General features: G+C 38.5%; 1 protein-coding gene across 3 annotated transcripts in view; it reads right to left on the reverse strand.

Moving 5' to 3' along the window:
- Ankrd55 (ankyrin repeat domain 55) overlaps nucleotides 1–21726 on the reverse strand; it is an 88829-nt gene extending 67103 nt beyond the window's left edge. For 2 of the 3 annotated variants that reach the window (XM_010626896.2, XM_033760960.1), the window contains exons 1-2: nucleotides 21572–21726; nucleotides 21200–21290 (exon numbers count right to left, since the gene is read on the reverse strand). In XM_010626896.2, coding sequence (XP_010625198.1) covers nucleotides 21200–21257 — 58 coding nt within the window. In that variant the 5' untranslated portion in view covers nucleotides 21258–21290; nucleotides 21572–21726. Of the gene's footprint in view, nucleotides 1–21199; nucleotides 21291–21458; nucleotides 21535–21571 lie in introns of those variants that run through there. The other variant, XM_033760958.1, reaches the window with a different exon arrangement.
- Nucleotides 21727–22313: the final 587 nt, after the last annotated feature.

Below are 22313 nucleotides of genomic sequence, written 5' to 3' on the forward strand. Positions count from 1 at the left end.
TTTTTTTTTTTTTGTGGTACCGGGGATCAAACTCGGGTCCTCGCGCTTGTGAGGCAGGCCACCGAACCGCTGAGCTAAATCCCCGGCCAATTATATCTTTTTTTACATAAAATATTTGTGAATAATGTGGCCATGAAGATAGTTATACCAATCATTTTGGGGGTATATATTCTCAGAAGTGGAATTGCTCAATTATGAGATAATTTTATTTTAGGAACCACTACACTGTTTTGTGTGTGTGTGTGTGTGTGTGGCAGGCCACCGAACCGCTGAGCTAAATCCCCGGCCAATTATATCTTTTTTTACATAAAATATTTGTGAATAATGTGGCCATGAAGATAGTTATACCAATCATTTTGGGGGTATATATTCTCAGAAGTGGAATTGCTCAATTATGAGATAATTTTATTTTAGGAACCACTACACTGTTTTGTGTGTGTGTGTGTGTGTGTGTGTGTGTGTGGTAGCTGTATCATTTTATATTCCCATCAATAATGCAAGAGAGGTCCAATTTCTCCACATCCTCACCAACACTGATTTATTGTGTGTCTCAGATTTTCGATTTTTTGATAATGAGTGCGACCTGGCAACTAATTGTAGTTTTGAATTGCATTTCCCTAATGATTAATGATGTTGAGCATGTGTGTCATTGGCCTTCTCTGTACGTATCTCTAGAGAAATTTTCAATTCTTTGTCCACTTTTCAATAGGATTTTTTGTTGTTGATCAGTTGCTGTGCTTCCTATATTCTGGATATTAACTCCTTAGCAGATATGTAATTGCAAATATTTTCTCTCATTCTATGGCCTGATTTTTCACACCACTGATAGCTTTTTTGGATGCATGTGAGTTAATAAATCTTCATATAATCCAATTTGTCTATTTTTTTCTTTTGTTGTCCACACTTTTGGCATCATAGCCAGGAAATCACTGTCAAATCTAATGTCGTGAAGCTTCCCCCCCATGCCTTTGTCTAAGAGTTTTACAGTTTTAGATCCAATGCTTGGGTCTTTGCTCCATTTTCAGTTAATTTAAAAATATAGTATAAAATAAGAATCTAGTTACATTCTTTGCTATTTGACTCTAGTTGCTTAAACATTATATGTTAGAAAAAAACTGTTCTTTCTCATGGAATAGTCTCAGCCTTGCTGGAAATTAGTTAAGCAGAGGTATTAACACTCAGTTCTATTCCGTTTACCCACACAGTATGTCTATCTTTATGCCAGTACCATATGTTTTTATTACTATAGCTTTGTAGTAAGCCTTGAAATCAGTGAGAACTTCCAGCTTTGTTTTTCTTCTATGAAATTCTTTTGGCTACTTGGGTCTCTTGAGATTACATATGAAGATTAGGATGAATTATTTTATTTATGTAGAGACATTAGATTTTGGTAGAGATTATATTGGATCTTTGGACTGTTTTGGGTGATGGTGAGATCGTAACAGTATTGCCTTTTAATTTAGGATACACAGGACACCTCATTCGTTAGCATCTTTAATATCTTTTAGCAATTTAGTAGTTTAGTATGTACATCCTTGCCTCCTTGGTTGTTTATTTCTAAGTATTTTATTATTTTTTAAATTGCATTTAAGATTGATTTTCAAAGGGCTTTTATGCAGACATTTTGTAGTTAAACTGTTCCGTGAAGCCTCAGCAGTTAGAAATAGTACTGGGTGAGAGTGACAGAGAGAAAGGTATTTTAATTATTAGAGCTTTGTAAATGTTTCAGGTCACCACAAAAGATAATGATCTTTCTGTTACTGAACATGGCCAGTCTTGTCTAGAAGATCAAGAAACCATGTTTAGAAGGAATTCTGAGACAGAGTGAAGCACAGGTACAAGGGGAGGGAAGGTCTGGGAGGCAGAACAGAATGTACTTCACAGATCCTCCTGGCCCTGCGGTATGATACCAAACCAGAATGATCAAGAAAGGAAATGTAGGAGTTTGTCTAGAGGTTGTGTAGAAATAGCCAATCTACACTGTGGCCAATGCAAATAATTCCATCTAACCTTGGAGATCGTACAAAGAATTTCTGTGGAAATAGAGTGATGTAAAAATAACAGGTACAAAAGATACGAATGATTCATGGAATCTAAAGTGGGGCAGGAAAGTATTTTTTTACTGAAGGTCACAAAGCCAGGATAGCTGAAAGGTCTATATAAACAAACAGCAGGTAAATCCTGTATCTTCTCTCTTTCACTCTCTCTCTCCATCTAACCATTGCCTATTCATCATACGTATATCTCTTTTCACATGGAGCATATTTTGAATGGCTCTCACCTCTCTGGGTGAAAGCTACACAGACAAACTTAAAGGAAAAAGAGAGGAGGCAGGGCAGAGGAAGAAGAAGGAGGAGGAGGAAAGGGGAGAGAGACAGAGAGAAACTAGAAGAAAGAAGCATATAAAAAGATCTAGACTATAATTTGTGAAAAATTATAAATGCATATATACATATATGAAACACACATATACATGCATACATACATGAAACATGTAAAAGACTAGAAGAGCATGCATTAAAAAAATAAATAGAAGCCAGGTGTGGTCCTCCGTGCCTGTAATCCCAGCTGCTCAAAAGGGACAGGAGAATGACAAATTCAAAGCCAGCCTGGGCAACTAAGTGGGAGCCTGTTGCAAAATAAGAAATAAAAAGGGCTGGGTATGAAGATCAGTGGTAGAGTACTTGTCTTTGCGAGGCCTTGGGTTCAAGCCTCAGTACTAGAAAAAAAAAAGTAGAGATAACTTCTTGGTTATTTTTCTGAACTTTCTCTATTTTCCAAATTGTCTATAATGACTGCTATTTGACTCTAGTTGCTTTAACATTATATGCTGGAAAAAACTGTTTTTTCCCATGGAATAGTCTTAGCCTTGTTGGAAATTAGTTAAACAGAGATATTAATTCCATTTACCACACAGTATGTCTATCTTTATATCAGTACCACATTTTTTCATTACTATAGCTTTGTGGCAAGCTTTGAAATCAGTGAGACCTTCCAGCTTTTTTTTTTTTTTAAATGAAATTCTTTTGGCTACTTGTATGTGTTTATGCTCATCAATGTTAGCCAAGCTAATTTTTTTTTCTTAAATGGTGGTGGCTTACTAGCTTTATATTAATGTGCTAGTAGTAAAAGGGTAGACAGAGCTTACTAAGCTTATAACTAAGAAGTCTTTGAGATTGACAGTTTTTAATTCTAAAACTAATGCTGACCTTTGTAAATACTCTAGTAGACTTTTTAAAAACAGTTACATGCTTTATATGGTTATTAATTTTTTACCTCAAAATTAGAAGGACAGACATTCATGAAGTTATCTCTTTCCCTCATTTTTTTATGGTTTATCTAGAAACTAACTGATTCCTAGATATGTCATGAATTATCTGTATAACTGTAAAGGGTAATGGATTTCAGATGTAGGAGAGGTTAATAGAAATGTTTGGGGTGCCCAGAGCTTCCCAGATGTTACAGCAATGTGGGCCCATTTTCTAGAGCTTCATATTGCAGTTCTGCCTTGGGTTCCTGTGCAGTACTTCGGCAAAGCCCTGCCTTGAATACTTGGCCCATATTTTTTTGGAATTCCTTAAAGGACAGCTTGACCTTGCTCTCTTAATCTGTGACCCTTTTGTGGGAGGGCCAGGTCAGTGTCAGGACAGCTCGGGCATCGCAGTTTCAAGAGTGCAAACCAGGTGTTTGAAAGCGTGTCTACAGTTTTACCTAATCTGAGGGTCCTTGTGTGACTTAGTCCTCTCTAGAGTAGCCTGTGAAGTCTGGATTGCGAACAACTGCAGAGGACTCTGAAGACCTTTTTTGGATTCTTCCTTGTAATGCAAACGATTCCTCTGTAAGAGTTTAACTCTACTCATTCACCCATTCTTTTCAACACCTACCAGAGATAAGAGTGTGGGTACAAGGTGGTAGAGTCTCTATCCCCAAGAATCAAAACATATCCCAGTGAGAAGACAAAATTTGAATCCATGATTGAAATATCTAGAGATATGGTGGGACAGGGTGGAATCACTTAAAGGAATAGGTTACTGGGCATTCTAATTTAGATCCTTCTTTCCTACAGCAGAATTATCCAGGGTGCTGGGGGATAGCAGAGAAGTTACATTCTTTGGGCTACCCAAGGTGGCAAAGCCTTTTATTTACCTTTAGGGTAGACACCAATCTCTCACCACACCCCCAAGATTCCATGTGACAACACTGCCACCCACTGGTGCTGGAGAGTCTCCTGGGCCTTGAGCCAGGATGGGCCTGATCTGCAGGGTAGAATTAAGAGCCCATCTGGAACTCGCTACTGATACAGAGACAATTTAAAGTCATAATACAATTGGCTGGCATAGAAATAAAGTTAGTCTCATGCACAGCATATACATGGAGGCAATATAGAAACATGGTAGGAGCACAGACTTTGGGACCCAACGTCCAGAGTTGGAATCCTGACACTACTACTTACCTGCTAGCTATGTGACCTTTAGCCAAATTGTTTAATCTCTCCCTGTTCATTCTTTTTTGGTCAAATTGGATAAGAATAATGCCTACCTGCGGCTGTTCTGAGAGCAAAGTGAGTTAACGCGCATGAAATGCTGAGAGCTGCGCCTGGTACCAAGGATATGCTCCAAGTGCGCCAATTCATATTATTGTAAACACTTCTGCTTTGACATAGATAGACAGCTCCGTCTTCTTTCCCCCTAATGAGACCCTCTCCAGTGGGCGATAGTGATTTTGTAAGCTGAAACATTTTGCTGTGTCTCGTGTTTTTTCCTTCTGACCATCAGGGACTATTGTCTGAGACTTTAATAATGTTTTACGAAGTGTCAATCATGTGGGAAGAAGATAAAGAGTTTCTATCTGACATTTTAAAAAGAAAAACAGCTCCTGACGTTCTGCATATGCCATTTGAGGGAACAAAGAAGTCAAAGTAACCTTCATGTTGTGGAGGTGGAAAGAAGAGATTTTTGTCCCATGGGAAGAAAGTCTTGCAAAAATACTGTTGCAAGGGAAATACATGAGCACAATTAGACATTCCTTCATAACCAGACTTGTCATGCGGTACAGTATTTCCTTGAATCTCAGCATCCCCACCCCACTGTGTTCCTTGGCATGCTCCTCTCAGCTGAGGATGCTAAGACATGTTTAGCAAATCTCCTAGACAGAGGGGATCTTGGAAATTTGATTTTTTTGTTTCAGGAAGCATCGCTGTGTTGATCTTCAATAAATCTCAAAGTTGCACTTTAATTTTAATATTAATTCTTAAAAAGATGCTCTTTAATATGTAGGAATTTTAGAATGGGACAATTGCATCTATTGACTGATTCAATATGTATACTATACTCAAATAAGTTTTCTCATCCACTGAATTTTTGTGGAAATCTTTTGTGATGTCAAAATATTGTGTCAGAAACGTCCTTGTAAATGAACAGGCATGAATCTTACATTAATTGATGAAAGATGGCTCTAGCCTTAGTTGGCTTTTGGAATTTAAACAGTAAGTCATGTGTTATTATGTCAACCATTCTTCCTCCAATCTGCCTTACTTTCTTCTGAATCAACTATCTGACTCTACCTACTTCTATCACTTTCTAGAAATGGTGGGTGTTGGAGGCAGGTGTTTATCATTTTAAATGGGGAGTCTGGAGGATGAGGAGTAAAATAAAGAAGGATTTGTTTATTTGGAGATGAGTAGACTTAGTTGAACATAAAGATGCTTTCAGATGTTGGAAAAGCTGGAAAAATAGTTTAGGATTGTTTTTGTAGATCCAAGACTAATTTTTTTTTTTTTTTTTGGTACCGGGGATCAAACTGTGGTCCTTGCATTTGCGAGGCAGGCCACCAAACCACTGAGCTAAATCCCCGACCCTATCCAGGACTAATTCTGATGGGTACAAACTGTAATAATAAAAGCTTTTGAATAACCAGAGATGTTCAAAAATAGCAGGGATTTACTTTGTAAGGTGTGTACTCCACATCACTACCCGTGTTTCAGCAGGATCTGACAAACATATCCCATCTGTGGAGAGAGGCATATACTGAGTTGGCCCCATAGGGAGGTTGACCCCTAAGTTTCCTTTCATGACTGATGTTCTACGTGTGTACCTAACATCTATGGAGAACGGAATAATGGATCACCTATGACTGTGAGCAATGACAGTTGGGCTGGGAAAGACTGGGAGGTATTTCCTCCTTGGATCTTCTAAAAGGGATCCTCCTGGTGACCCTCTCCTGTGCCCACTTGTAACCTGTTTCTAGTAACTTGATCTCTTCAAAATAGTCTTCAGAAAACAATTTAATTTAGGTGACTGGACTAAGTGTCTGACATTGAACGAGGCTATCACTCTGTGGTCCTTGAGCTTTGTGCATTCCTCATGACCTGTTGTGACTCCATCCTGTCAGTTGGCCTTCAGTGGATGTACTGACTGTCTGTCTGGATTCTATTTTGTCCTCCTTTAATCAGTGATATATTTCTAGATTGGACATGATCTCTTCTTTAAGTGTTCTCTAAAATTTCACGGATCCTCTGAAGTATGTTTCCTGTCTACACTCATAGATTAACAATAGTTCCTTGATTATTGTATCATGGGTTCCTAAAGCTGCTTTAAAAATTGAAATGAAAAAGCTTCTCACGATATTGGGGTTAATTTTGGGTATCTGTTTGGTTTGTTGCTTTGTAAAAGCATAAAATAAGGCTCAACTGGTAAATGATTACATTTCAGGGAATCTCACTAGAATTCTTACTTATTTTAGTTGTATTGCTTTGTCTTTATTATAGAACAAAGCCAAAACCAACCTTTATATAGTATGAGAGTAGTGTTAGTCATATTATAGATACTGAATAAATATGTACTTACTGATTTTATTAGCATATTGTCTCCTAGTTGGAAAATTGAAGAGAGTGGATATAAGAAATGTTGAAATGAAGGCAGATGAGCCTGGTAGTGTGAGCCTGGTAGTGCAAACCTTTAATGTCCCCATTCTAAAAGTCTGAGGCTGAAGAATTGCAAGTTCCAACTCAGCCTGGATAACTTAGTGGGTTGGGGATGTAGGGGAAAATAATCAGAAATGAAGGCTATTTCTCCCTGATGTTCAAGTATAAAATTAGGGCTAGTGACAGAAAAAGATTTTTTTTGTTCATTTAATTTTGTAGGACATGTTATTAGCAATACAGTAGAACTGAAGTAAATGAGCAACTCCCTTCAACCCTCCCATATTATGAATACGTGGTTTCAATAAAGCTTGTTTAAATCATGCTAGCAGAGCTGTGAGCATATAGTTTTGCAAGATCTAGAAAAGTGACAACAGAAATGATATCTTATGACAATGAGTCTTTTTTTGAAAATCAAAACATATTTAGTCTAATGATAATGCAAATGGCTCTGGGTTTAACATTGACTATACATTAGAATCACCTTGGGAACTTAAAAACAAAACCAGAAACGAAACAATAGTAACTGATGCCTGAGTCCTATTTCCAAATATTTTTGTTTAACCAACCTATCACTTTATGTTATTCTATTTATAATAATTTTTTGGATTACAGAAATTATCAAAACACAAATAAGAAGAAAGAAAACACTCAAAGATAATCACTATTAAAATGTGGGTAAAAAAATGTGGGTCCTGGTATATATTTGACTAATGTAGCAGATGGGTTTGCATTCTCTTGCACCCCATTTCCTGGAACCACTTATCTCTAACACCTGCATAATGTAATGTGGGAGTGAGAAATGCCAGCAGGATGCAAAGTTTGGAAGTCTGAAGAATGTGGTTGCTTCAGAGTGTGTAGTCAGTCATAGTCCCTGCTCTTTCCATCTTCCTCTCTTAGACGCTAGTTACTGAACTCTCTCCCCACCCCCCCATCCTTCACCCAACATAGACATGGCTGAAAATGAGTAGTCCCAATTCAAACATGGTAGAATAGACAAAGGAAGTTCCTGAGGTAAAAACAAAGGGGTTAAAACTTCCTAATAGCTTTGAAGCCAGGAGGCAGGAAATAGGAGGGAGAAAGTTCTGGAAGGTGCTGCTGCAAGAAGCGGATGGAGCCTTGCAAGATTAGGACATTTGCCTCATGGCTGTGGCTGAAACTGGTGTCTGTCAGTGGCAGCAGGGCTAGTTGACCAGGCGAGTGATGAACATCCCAAATTTCCCACATTTACCAATCATTCTATGGAATGAAATACAAAGTTAGAACCTGAAGAAAACGACTAAAATTCTCTAAGATCCTGTGTGAGTTTAGGTAAAACTAAGAACATTCTATTGCTCATTTATTAAGCAAATCTATTCTCCCTTCTCCTGCACCTCTCCTGTCTCCTCCTTTGAAATTCCTCTCTTACAAGGAGTCAGATAAAGGGTGTTGACCAGAATTGTAACAGCCTAACATCACAGGCTTTGCAGGATCCTCATTCAGAGTGGAGGCAGCCTGATAGCCAGTAGGTCAGTAGGGTCAATAACTTTATTTGCTGTATATGGATAGTGTGTATGTGTACCTCCTCCTCTGCCTCCTCCTCCTCTTTCTCCTTCTTCTCCTTCTTCTTCTACTGAAGATTGAACCCAGGACCTTCACACTGAGCTGCATTCCAGCCCATTTTATTTTTATTTTGGGACAGGTTCTCCATAAGTTGCTAATTTTCCCAGTCTAGGCTCGAACTTGCTATCCTTCTGCCTTAGCCTCTCAGAGTTCTGAGATAAAAGGCATATGTTACTCTGCACAGCTTATTCTTTTTCACTTCATATTATATCATAAACAATTTTTTCCATGTCAAGATTTGAAAATGTTACATGTAAAATGTGGCATAAAATCTGATGAATTAAATTTAATGCAACTTATTTTTGGACATTTAAATAGTTTTTTGAGAGTAAAAATTCTGTTGCTATTCTAATTACACTATATCATTCTTACACATATATGTCTTTTTTGGTATCTATCTTAGTTACTTTTTTGTTGTTGAGACAAAATTCCCAACACCCAAAGTTAAAGAAGGGAAGGTTTATTTGGCTCACAGTTTACAGAGGTTTCAGTTCATAATTGGCCAGCGTCAGGGCAGGGTGGCATGGCAGAGGGGTGAGACGAAACAGTTCATGGCAGACAGAAGGCAGCAAAGCAATAAGCAGTAAGCAACAAGTGATTCTCTTTCTTTCCTTTATATTTTATCCAGGCTACTAGGGCAGGTAGCACTCACATCTAGGGTGAGGCACTCTTAATCTAACTCCTAACTATGTCAAACAAATCAGTGGACTAATTTAGTAATCACACACCCTTGATCTCAGCAGCATACAGTCTAGATCCAGCCATTCCTGAAAAGCCCCACCTATGACCATATGAGGCTTTAGAGGGATATCTAGATACAAGGCATAACAGTATTTTTGATGATTCCCTTTCTAATCTCTGAAATACAGTCCTAGAAATGAATCAGGGAATCAGTGGATTTGACTCTTTGCCAAATTGCTCTCCAGAAAGATTAGAACAGCACAAATCTCAAGCAGTGCTTGAGAACACATATTTCACCTTATCCTCAATGATGCTATGCATTATAAATTTGTGCTGATGTGAAAGGAGGAGAATAACATTAACTATTTCATTTACTGTTCCAGAGATAAGTTTTTTCATGTTTTTGACCATTTTATGAATTATCTACCAGTGTTCCTTATAACTTATTACTTCAAAGTATTTATCCCATTCATTTGAAAGTTTAACATATAGTAACACCAACACTTTTATCAGTTATAATGCTGCAGTTACTTGTACTTATTTTTCACTTAAATTCTTGGTTTCATATGTTTTGTTAGTTTTTATGCATTTTTAGTATTTAGAAAGTAAAAATCTATGGACACTGCATTTTAAAATTTATTTCACTGCTTTTATGATTAAAAAAAGTATCCTAGTGGAAACTTGTACTTATTTGGAGACATCTAATAATATTTAATATGGGATTTTTGAACTTTATTTTTGTATATTGCAATGAATTTTTTGCCAAGTAGTCAGTTGTTGAATAATTCTCCCTTTTCTTACTAATTTGAAGTGACAGACTTAGATACTACATCATTATTAACATTTTGTAGGAGGCTCTGCCTATAGAACTTTCACTGGAACTGGGGCTTGAGAAGCAGGGGCCCCCAAAACCATCCTCTTTGCAGTGATTCATGCATGAACTTGGGGATAAAGCCAATATTATTCACATTCCATTGAATCCTCTGTTCAATCCACATTCATTTTTTTTTTTTTTAGTTTTTTAAGTGTTTTTTGCATAGTTTTGAATTCTGGAATTTTTGGTAGCACATCTGAAGGAAGTAAAAGACTTGAAGAAACTCTGAAGCTGATGAAAACAGTTACACGATCACATCTGCAGAAGAACATCCCCCAGTCACTATAGAAGCATTAGTTGTTCTTGCAGTGCTCATGGGGATCTCTGCCTAAATAACAGCCATGATGATGTCACAGTGATGGCCAGAACTTCTATAATGTTCACTACATGCCAGGCACTGTGCTAGGCACATCATATAAATCAACTCATTTAATTTTCACCATATGAAGTAGGGACTACAATTATCCCACTTCATGTGGAGGAAACAGAGTTATGGAGTGTGGGACTTGCCCTAAATTAGTAAGTGGTGAAACGCAGACAAGGCCACAAATTGTCAGAACCCAGATTGTACTTTCTGACCCATAGACTCTGTTTATAACTGTCTGTTCACTCTCAGACAAAGTGCCCATAGAGCCCAGGGAACTTGTGGGCTTCTTCCATGCTGGGTGGACATTTTACATTGCTACATTTCACTTGTTCTAACTGCAGCATTACCCCACCCTCCACTCTGCTGCACAAGCCATGTGGCCCTGTGTTCTGCCTGACAGACATCATCATCCTACAGTTCCTGCTAACAGCAGAAAGAAAACTGCACACATTCACTCAAAATTGGAAGCACACCTGAAAGAGCTAGTGGTACACTAGGGATGGAGGTAAAGCTGGTGGGAATGGCATAGACGTTCTACAGAGCGTGTGAGTGGACTTAAAAATGTCAAAATAAAAGTAGCATAATTAAGGAATAAGTCATTCTTACATTAAAGCACAGAAAAAGAGTAAAATTTTCTCATTTATTTTCTAAGCCTAAATGGAACACACACATCCACTTGGAGTCTTGGAACAAATCCTCTGAGGACAAGGTGCACTATAGTTACTACCCATCAGGCAGCACACGGAAACTAACTACAGAACTAATAGAGTGAATCGGACTTGACTAAGCTAGTCAGAACTTGAACAGTCTATATCACATAATATGAAGAAGAAAATAACTCCTTACAATGAAAATGTAAAAAATGGGAATTTACTTCAGTAACTATTCATAATCAAGTGAGCAAAGCTATAGAACTATATTGTGAAATATAACAGAAAAATTGAATTTATGCAAGTATACATCATGTTCCTAGACAGAAAGACTAAATAGTATAAGCATTTGTTTTTGGCTGTACTAGGGAACTGAATCATTTTTTAAAAATTTGAGACAGGGCCTCGCTAAATTGTCTAGGTAGGACTCAAACATGTGGCCCTCCTGTCTCAGCCTTCCTGAGTGCTGGAATTACAGACATGTACTACCATGCCTACTGTAAGCAAATTTTAATTATTGCCAGATTCAGTTAGGTTTAATTTCATTTCAGTCAAAGCTCCTGCAGTTTTGGGGGCAGAGGAATCAGAAAAATATTAATTCTTATTAACAAATTGTCAGCCATAGCTTTCAAAAAGGACAAAAGAATCTATTTAAGTATTTGCTTATTAATATTTAAGATCTCTCTGAAGAGTGCTCCAAGGACTGGTTATATTGATTTGATCCCAGAGAGAGGGGCCTTGGATGACCAGAAGTAGGGGAGTGGCTGGATTATTCATTGCATATTTTTTAATTTCTTAAAAGCATGCAATTGTGTTATCATTCCAAAAGCAAAAATAAAAAAGAGGAGACAAAAAAAATGAGGAAGACTCTCCAGTCTAATTGAAACAATATTGAAGAAGATTTTTTCTATTAAATAGTGCAACATTATAAAAGTACAATAATTAAAATAATGAAACGTGACTTCAATACTAGAGAGATTACTAGAGTGGCATAAAGCCCAGTACTTACATGGTACTGACACAGAAGGTAGAAGCTAACAGCTAGGCTGGCTTTTGAAAAAAGGGAAGAGTTTTTTTGTTTTGTTTTGTTTTAAATCTAAAAGGCATCTATTCTCAGAGGGTAGAATTTCAGGAACAGAGGAAAAGAAAAGAAATAATATTTCAAGGTCTCTGAGCTTCTCTGGAGAATTAATTTGCTTCTGGTTTTTCTGCTTGGGCAAATCCTGCCTCTTTCAAATGAAAATGGAGGCTCTGCTCTGAATTCATTGTAGAAGAGAAGACAGCTTAAAGGGTGGGAACTTAAGGGAAAAGAAAAATATGAGAAAAGGAAAAAAATGGAAACAAAGTCTTTGTAAATAGGGAGGGTAAAGCGGGTGAAGGGAGAGCAGGGGTATGGGAAGAAAATGAGAACCAAGACCTGTCATGTAAAGGTGCAAGAGCCCAATGATGAATGTAACTGTAGTGTATGCTTAAACATTACCAATAAACTGGATAGAAATGGAAAAAAAAGATGTGCCGTCCATAGGACCTCAGGTAAGTCATTCATACTAATCACTAGCACTTACTAAGTGATTGCCATGGGCCAAGCACACTTCCAAGGGCTTTGCATGTATTGCTTCATTAAATCTTTGTAACAATTATCTGAGGATTGTCATAACAATCTTTATAATCATCCGACAACCCACACCAGCACTTACTGAGCGATTACTGTGGATCAGGTGTGGTTCCAGATGCTTTCTATGTATTAATTAATTCTTTGTAGCAATCCTTTGTAATATCACCATCTTAACTTACAAGGTGAAGAAAGGGGAGCAGAGATGTTAAACAGCTGAGTAATGTGGTTAAGAGGCTGCAATGGAATTTAAGCGTTCCATTTGATTCCAGCGGTCATGACACTGTACCAGGGTGAATCCCTCTGTTTCAATCTCCATACATATGGAAGAGGTTGTGTTATAAATTTACTAAGATTCATTTCAGTTCTTAAAGTACTACTTTTCTAAAACAAGATACTTCCAAGATCCGTTCTTAAACTGGCTTCTGCTGCGGCTATCTGAGACCAGATACCTATGGGCCCATCTCTCTATATTCAGTAATTCTTGTCAAGTGAACTTATTTGTGATCAAAACTCTAGGATGATATTTTAAAATAATTCTAGATAATCAGAAGGATAAAAGTGCTACTTCATGTTTTTATGACAGTTTTTAAAAGTGAGATTTAAAAACTTAGTGGGATGTGCCTGTTTATTGGGGTGAAGCAAAGATCAAAGATGTGGTCTCCAGGGTAAAGTTGATGGACCCACAATTAAAGAACAGGATGCCAAGGTTGAAAAAAGTTTTTTTTATCAAGTGCTGTCTTCACGTGTCCTTGTTTACAGCATCAGACCTCTCTGATCTCTCTCATGGAGAAATGTCAATTTGTTGCTGATCAATCAGAAAAAGTGGACTGAGTAGGAGGATGATAATGAACCTGCTCTCAGAAGCTTCTGATGAAAGCCAAACCCTGACCTTGTAGATCCCCAGTTCCTGCCACATCAATGGCACAGGTGCATCTCACCCTTTTAACCCCTCTTTCTCCTCCTCAGGTGCGAGGCCATTCTTTGCCCCAAAGGCAGCCTGCCATGGAGACCAGATCCACTCCCACCCTGGAAGAGGCAGTGCTGCTACAGTGAGCAGAAGCCTCTTGGCAGATTGCCTCACAAAGGGAAGGCCAGCCTAGGGGAGCCACAACTGGCCCAGCTTGAGAAAATGGGAGCAGGAATCAGGCCAAGGACTCTAGCTCCCTCACATGTCTTCTCCTTTTAGTGCTAAATGTCAAGACGTGCTACAGGGCATGGGCTGTCAGAATCCAGAAGGTGTACCTTGTTGTGAGCAGAGTGTGCGAAGGGACTGGAGGTGAGAAGACTGAGTTGACACAGCAGCATTCTTTGTCCCATGTGGCTTGGGCAAGTCACATAACCTCAGATGGATCAAAATGGAATCTCTCTCAGGCCATGACAAGGGTTAAATGTGATAACGGAAATAAAGGGTCTGGCACAATGCCTGGCATATGGGAGCTGCTTAACAAATGGCTCAATAAAATAAGTGCTCTTCTTCTAATCATAAATCATGTTTAATGTTCTTGGCCTGATCTCCTGTTTGTCTTTGGAACCTATTCCCCAGCACCAATGTGGAGGGAGTTCCCATGGATTCGTATTGGTACTGAGAAGCTGGGGACAGGCTGGGGCTAAGACTCTGAAGCACAAAGCCCTTTACGAAGTGAGGAAATTCAACATTTTCCATACTGTATTAAGTCTTATTACTGAAGTTTTTTTGAAGAAGGTGATATCAACTGCACAATTAGGAAAAAAGTTGTAACTCTGTTAGAACCAGTTGACATCTAATACTATAACACTTCTACCCCCAGGTGAACATTATAAAGGATTTAATTAAACAATCTTAGGATAAATTGAGACAGACACCACAGCACCTATGCAGTGCTTTGGCTGGGATGTGTAATATAAATTGAAGCAGGAGGCAGGTAAATTCAAAAGGAGGAACTCAGCACTTACCAAGACAGAGATGATAACTTTCAAAAAATATCATTGTCATAAAAGACAAAGAAAGTTTGTAGAAAATGTTCCAGTTTAAAGGAGACCAAAGACACATGAAAACTAAACATAAAGCACAATCTTAGAATGGATTCCATACTGGGGAGAAATTCTTTAAAACACATTATTGGGTCAAAAGACAAAATTGGATACAGACAGTAGATTAAATAAAGGTCCACACACAGAGAGATACACAGAGAGAGACACATGCACACAGAGAAAGAGATTGACAGAGACAGAACAAATGATAACAAATGATAAAGCTCATGGGATAAAATTAACATTAGGTGAATGTGGGTAGAGGATATTCAAGTATTCTCTATACCATTCTTAGTTTTAAATTTCTGTAAGTTTGGAGTTATTTTCAAATAAGAAGTTAAAAAGGATTAGAACACTATTACATATCAGGTACATTTAAAATGTTCAGAGTGTCCACTTCACAATGGAAATGTTCCCTGTGTAGAGTGGAATGTGTTCTCACCTCTTCCTCCCTCCTTATATCCAATAAAATAAAAGTAGCTTCATCAAGAGCAAGTGCCATTCTCAATTTTTTATAAAGAAAGAACAAAGGGCTCTTATTTAGCAGGCAAACCTATTTTATTCGTTTGCTTTCATTTTTAATGTTTTTTTAATATCGGGGAAAAACAATTGTGATTTTAAAAGATAAACCGGAAAAACTGACATGAAGACCATTCGTGGTATAAGAGAATTCTCGGAATCAGAAGACACTGTGTTGAATCTCCAGCTGGCTTTCTGAGAACAAGTAAACGCAGCCTGTGACTCAGCCTGTGACTCCCCACTGAATATGGTCTCACTGTGAGATGGTGTCCAGCCCATTCACCTCTCATCTGTTACATCAACCTTAGACCTTGGAGAATCCATACCTTTATTTTCCCACCTTATCCTATATTTGGGGACAGGTGACAGATCTGTTTCATATCTGTCACATAATAAAAATAGCTATAAGTTCAATGGTTTTCTTTTAGGTGTCATTAAAATATCCTTGTGCCAAAATGATGGTGTCAAAAGGAAAATCCTTGGCTATCATTTACCAAACAGAGTTGTTTCATCCTGGAAGTGTTGTGGTGTTAATGGAGAGTTGGTAGAAGAAATTCAGTGTGGTGTTCCAGCTGACTGTGGGGTCAGAGGCTGGGGTAAAGGTTACCTTGAAGAAATTGATCTGGCGAAGTTGTAGGAAACAATGTCAGAGTAGAATGTGGCTGCCCACTTGAGCTCTTCTTCCCCGGTGGATAAAACTCCCTAATCCTCCCTCTTGATGCATACTTTTCTGGGACAGAAGTTGTCCTGTGCTGAACAGGGTCGCCACTGACACCACATGCTAGTCCCTTATACTAAATCACTTGCAGTTTTTAAGGCCACAACTGGTAATTGTTTGGATAAGTCTTTCAGGAACTTCTTTCTCTACATGTCTGCAAAAGGAGCTGGGGAGAATAGAAGGAACAGAATGCTCAGGTTATCAGAGGCAGAGTCTGTCTGAGGTGAGAAGGGATGAGAACTTCAGAGCTACAGAATGGGCTGATCTATAACAATCTCTCGGAGGTTGATGTGAGGAAAAGGGGTACAGAAACAAAGAGGCCGAAAGATTCTCTAGCAGGCTTCTAGCAGACTTTTGTTCCCATCTATTTTGCCTTCTTTTTCTTAATTAAGATGGGGAAGGCCACACATCTCAGAGACAATAAGTAATTTGATTCTATACCAATGGGTTGGTGATTTGCCAGTCTCCCTTTATCTAAACTCTAAATCTGAAAACCAATCACAGAATTCTCAGTGCTCCTAGGTTTCGTTCCAGACTCCTATTATAAATTCCTGAGCCTGAAATCATCAGCTGAGCCCACGTCAGACCCATCTCCTTCTGTTTGCCTATTCTTGCCTTTCCTTTGCTCTTTGCCCCAAATCCCTTTCAAAATTTGCTAATTTTCCCCTTGGAAGCATCTGGTTGTCATATTGTGATTTAAACTTTTGTTTTTTCAGCAAAGTGCAAATCTTTTGGTTTAGTATTCCAATTTTAGATGAGAAGTTGGGATTTAAAACTAGCACATCTGTGTGTGGGAGCTTTAAAAATATAAAACACAATGGTACAGTATAACAGCTTGCATATGAAAATAAATCTTTCTTTAATTTGAGTATTTGCTGATGCCTTGGTTTTTCTCATTAAACTTTATATCTAGCCAAGAAAGAAATACACTGTGACAGAAAGAACATAGTTTTGAAGTCAAACAGGTTTAGGGAAACAATGGGGTGGGTTCACAAGTCCCTCAGTGCCTGGAAATTCTCTGCTCAGCCTCATCAAATCCATTCCTTACAGAATTGTAGCAGGGTCCACCTTCCCCACTCTCAACTACACGGAGGGCTGGGCAAAGCCCTGGGGAGCACCCTTATTTCTCCTGTTTTCTCTGTAGCCTGGGATTCCTCCAGGTACAGCAAATCTTTGTCCACAAGTAGTAGCCAAGCTACAAATGCAAACATCTGCAGTTATATAATGTGTCAACTTCAGTAGGAACCTCTGTTCTGTAGTAAATTATTTTACTATGGTTCCTTTCCCTGATGTGGGCTCTGAGAGGGAAGAGAGCCAGGTAGTGCACATGAGATCAGAGAGCTGTTGCTATGGGGAAAGCAGAACACACACGATTAAAATGGGAGTTCTGAAGACTTATATTTCTTCCCTCTTTGTTTAAAAAGTAAAGCCCTAAACCACGGGGCCTATTAGATAACCTGATCTACAAGACTCCAGCAATGTAATATTATCCACATTTCACAGAAGAGGAGACCAAAACCCGAAGAGATCAATCAATTTATCAAAATTCATGCAACTGGAAGAAGGCTGAGATAGGACTTGTACAAATGACTATCTGTCTCCATGACCCTGGTATATGGGTATTTTGACCTTCACTCAAAGAGAAATAAAGAAAGATGCAGTTGGAAGGACTCTAGCTTACTAAATTTATCTTGGTGGAATCTTAAAGGTCATTTTGTACTACATTGCCCCACCACTTGATGAACCCAGTGGTGGTACACAGCTACCCCAACTGATCACTGGGAATCTTCTTTTTGTGCTGCTGTTTGGACAGAGAGCATCCAGGGAGGGCCTGGTGCCCTCCCTGCTAATAGAGGACCATCCTTGAATGTCTCCATTCTTCAGTTCTCCCATCTGAAATGTTAGGAGGATGAATTGGATGACTCGTTTTCAATCTTTGCTGTACCTTAGAACATCCTCGGCAGCATTTGTCAGATCATTTTCAGACCAGTTAAATTGAACTTTCCATGGGTAAGAGCCAGGTGTCTACATTTTAAGATCTCCCCACGTGATTCTTTTGTACAGTTAAATTTGAGAACCAGGGTATTTTATGACTTCTAAGGTTCTTCCGGATGTCGTGTGTTCTCTTGTCAACATCTGCATACGAACTCTACGCTGCCAGCCTGCTTTGCTAAGACTCAACACACCCTGCCTATACTCAGCTATTCTTCTTCCCTCACTCTCAAGCCCTCCACCTTGTATTACCTCACCTACGTTTGTCCCACTAACCCCTCTACCCTATTCATAAAAGATCCGGCTCAATAACCTGGATTCAGACTCTCTTCTTTGGAATTATCCAGGAGGTCCTCCCCAGAGCCACCAAATTCAGGCTGGCTGTGTTCTTTACTGGACTGTTTTCATAGCCCAGACATTAATACTTCATAGAAAACCCTCCACTAAGCTCCACACTCAACTTTTCCAGAGAAAATTACTGCAGTTTACTTAATAATATAACCTCATAAAATTTTTTTCAGCTTTAATTGAGTTTATTGGTACATTTTAGGGATACAGTAGAGTTACATTCATTGTTGGGATGTTGTAAAATTTTTGATGATCTAAACCTATAATGATTTTCCCCATTTTAAGAAAGAGGAAGGATTAATGGCATAATAGAACTATTCATGCATCATTGTGTTAATTATTATTCTAGAGCTTGCTCTAAATGGTACCCTAGAGCTCTAAAAAGCAATTAATTTAATCTAGTTGCCCAGTACTAAGTAAAATCTCATTTGATCTGAAAACTGCTAAATTCAAGCTAGATATTAAGAGGTAAATAGTCATTGGCTTGAAGAACTTCTAGTTGGCTATTACAGTTTTTGTTTTGTTTTGTTGGATTTTTGAGACAAGGTCTCACTGTGTAGTTCAGGCTGTCCTTGAACTCACTACATAGCTCAGGCGGGCCTTGAACTTGAGGCAATCCTCCCACCTCCACGCCCCCAAGTGCTAGGATTATGGGTACGAACCACCACACCTGGCTTGGCTTTATAGTTTAAATCTGAAATTGCTCTCAAGACTCATGTATTGAGGGCTTGACTGAATGCAGCAGCACTCAAGGGTGGGGCCACAGAGGCAGTTGCATCACGCGGGCACTGACCTCTTCAGTGGAATAACCCACTGATGAATTCATAGCTGACTGGACACTGAGGAGGGGAGGCTCAGTTGAAGGGAATGAGTTGTGAGGGAATGACCATGGGGACTGTTTGTGAGCCTCTTCCTTCTGACTCCCCCCAGCTACTTTCCAGATGCCGTGAGGTAAGCAGTCTTGTTCCACCAGGCCCTTCTGCTATGCTGTGTTACCTCACCGGAACCCTAAAGCAACAGAACCAATTGACTGGAGGATGAAACCTGTGAAACTGTGAGCCAAAATAAATCTGTTCCCCTTTAAATTGTGTATATCAAGCACTTTGTCTCAGCCACAGAAACATGGCTAACACTGTAGTAGTAAAAACAGAAACAACATCTGCAACAAACATGATTTAAAAATACTTATTTCATGTCAGGCAGTGTGACACTTATTATTTAGATCCTTATGCTCCTGCTATATAAGCATCATTTTCTTCACTTTATTTCTGAGGAAACTAAGGCCTTTCACCAAGGTCACACAGCTAAGAAGTAACTCATCTTCCATTCTTATCTGTGTCGGAGAGATTTAGAAATCCCTGCTACTTCCACCTTAGTGTAACCTCCCTGGAAAGAAAGAAAGGATTGAGAAATGGAGATAGAGATGGTGAGGAGAAGGTTAATTGTTTTTATAGGGGATAATCAGGCCTAGGGAGGAGAAATTGCTCATATGAAAAGTATAGCAAGAAAATAAATGCTCTAAATTAGTATTTCAGCTATGTTTTGAGCTATTTCTGTTAGAAGGTCCCACATTGAAACAGGTGTAATCATTACAAAGGGCTTGTTCTTCTGCAGTCAGTCCCAGCTCCCTTGAATTAGCCTTCAAAAATAAACACATTGTGTTTTTCTGTAGATTGCATGGCTCAATAAAGTCACTTTTTAGGCAGTAGAAGTGCTTCACTGCTAAGCAGATTTTTACTTGTGCTGATTGTCATCAATGGTACAAAATGTACAAAGAGGAATGAATAGTGGTGGGCAGAGCTGTAATAATCCTTTTTTCTATGGTGATTGTGCCCAAACCCAGTGTGAACCAGCACATCCTGAAAGTACACACAACACACACACACACTGTACAAAATGAGTTAAGACTAGGGAAGACACTATATACTAAAATACATTCGTTAACTAAGAAATCCATATATATTACTATTTGAGAGACTTATTGAGCTAAAATAATTCACCCACGAATCCAGATATAGATTGAGGGATAGAGCAGCAAGAGGGAAAAAGAAAGAAGCAATGAATTATTTTAATAAGGCTTTCACAAACCACCATTTCATTTTGTGGCCAAAACAAGGGAAACCAGCAAACAACTTAGGGTCTTGAAGAATATTCAGGGATTGTAGAAAAAGGTTTACAGATCAGAGACTTTTAAAAAGATTCTAAAATATTTATTACATTTAAGCAATGGAAATTTCCTGTACATATGTAAAAAGATACTTATGCTCACTGAATATGCAAAATGTATATACATAGACTGTAAGGCTATCTACATGCTCATTATAGGATGAGTCAATTTCACATTAACCTTTCCATGTAGATACTACCACCATTCTGGAAAGTATGAGGAAGGAAGATGTACCCTGTCACTGCAAACAACAGCATAGTGATAAGTCATTATACAACCTCAGTGAGCTATTATACCAGCCCAACATATCTACTGGCAACATTTATTCCTGAAAGGAATCAAGATATGTTAATGAAGCTATAGCAGGGAAACATAGGGTTAACAGAATAAAAAGAGATACCTGATCTATTCTTCTGATTTTATTTTCTCTAATATATTTTTAAATATTTCAAAAAAGCAGAATAAAAATGAACCATCTGAAATAGCTTGTATGCTTGCAACCCAATTAAAAAAAATTTGTGCATAGTAATAGTTCAGTAAAACAGAACACCATAAGCTTATTTTTCTTCTCCAGATGCTTATCAAATTGCAAATAAACATTCAGAACAGATTTGTTTTCTAGGTGGAATCCTCTTTCCACATCACACACACACACACACCTCTCCTTGTAGAGGAAAATCCCTCCTGTTAGACTAATGATGCTATAAGCCAAAGAATGTAATAAAGCACTGTTTTACCTTTTTGCTGATCAAATACAGAAGAGGTGCTGAAATCCATGGTAGCTTGTCTCACCATTTACCATGAGAATGGCAAAAAGTATCCAGGTCTCTAGAGAGGAGAAAAACATCATTTCACAGGTTGCAGTCAACATAACAGATGGATACAGCCTTGCTTACCAAGGCCCCTGCGTGAGAATTAAAAGTGCACAGGTTCAGGTTGTTGTCAAGGCAAATGATAAAAATAGATAAATACTTTTCATGCTAGGGAAAGACTTACTCTAACAGCATCATTCATCAGCTGTACTTGTGTGTAAGTATTATACATTCCCCACTACCAAAAGGATAAATAAAACAGCCCAACTGCCCCCCCCAAAAAAAAACAGTACTCACAGGGATCACCTGCTTTGGATGAGAGCCAGGAAAATGCTGCAGCTCACGGAGCTTTAGCAGCTGGAACGTCGCTTTAAAACCAACAGAAATCTCAATGGGTGAGTGAGGAGTCACAGGGCCAGTCGGAGCATGTGCAGAGCTGCCAATGCAGATTGCATTCAGCTGTGCTCTTGGTGGAGTGAGAACTGCATTCGGGTCACGTGAGCTGAGAGTGCCACCTCAATGGAATAGGACGTAAATATTGTAGCAGGAGGCTGCTGGCCATGTGCTGTACGGAATAGCTAACCATTTTGTGTCTCATCTTCAGACTCACGTCAGCTCTGGTCTCCAACTGACAGGGAGGATGGAGAAGGAAGCGGCATTTGAAAGGTTATATTTTAAGGCTCAAGTGTTTGCGATGACAAAATTAAAACAGTCTGCAGTCACAAGGCTGTTTACTGCAGTGTTATGTGTGGTGAAACTGGAAAACTCATCCAAATGTATATTATTTGAGGAGAAGCTGAGTAAATTGTAGTAAATTCATATCCTAGACTAAAAGAACTGAGGTAAATAAATCTATGTATATTCATCTGATGATGATGTCACTAATCTATTATTCAATTAAGCAAAGATGTTATATATTTCATTTGTTACATATTCATAAATCGGAAATCACTCACTATATATGTAAATATGTTTATATATGTTCACAGGAACACTGAGAAAGACACATCTTAAACTGTTAATATTGGTTACCTCAGGA

The sequence above is a fragment of the Fukomys damarensis genome, unplaced genomic scaffold, assembly GCF_012274545.1.
Source record: "Fukomys damarensis isolate Sample0158 unplaced genomic scaffold, DMR_v1.0_HiC HiC_scaffold_1, whole genome shotgun sequence".
Taxonomy (NCBI): domain Eukaryota; kingdom Metazoa; phylum Chordata; class Mammalia; order Rodentia; family Bathyergidae; genus Fukomys; species Fukomys damarensis.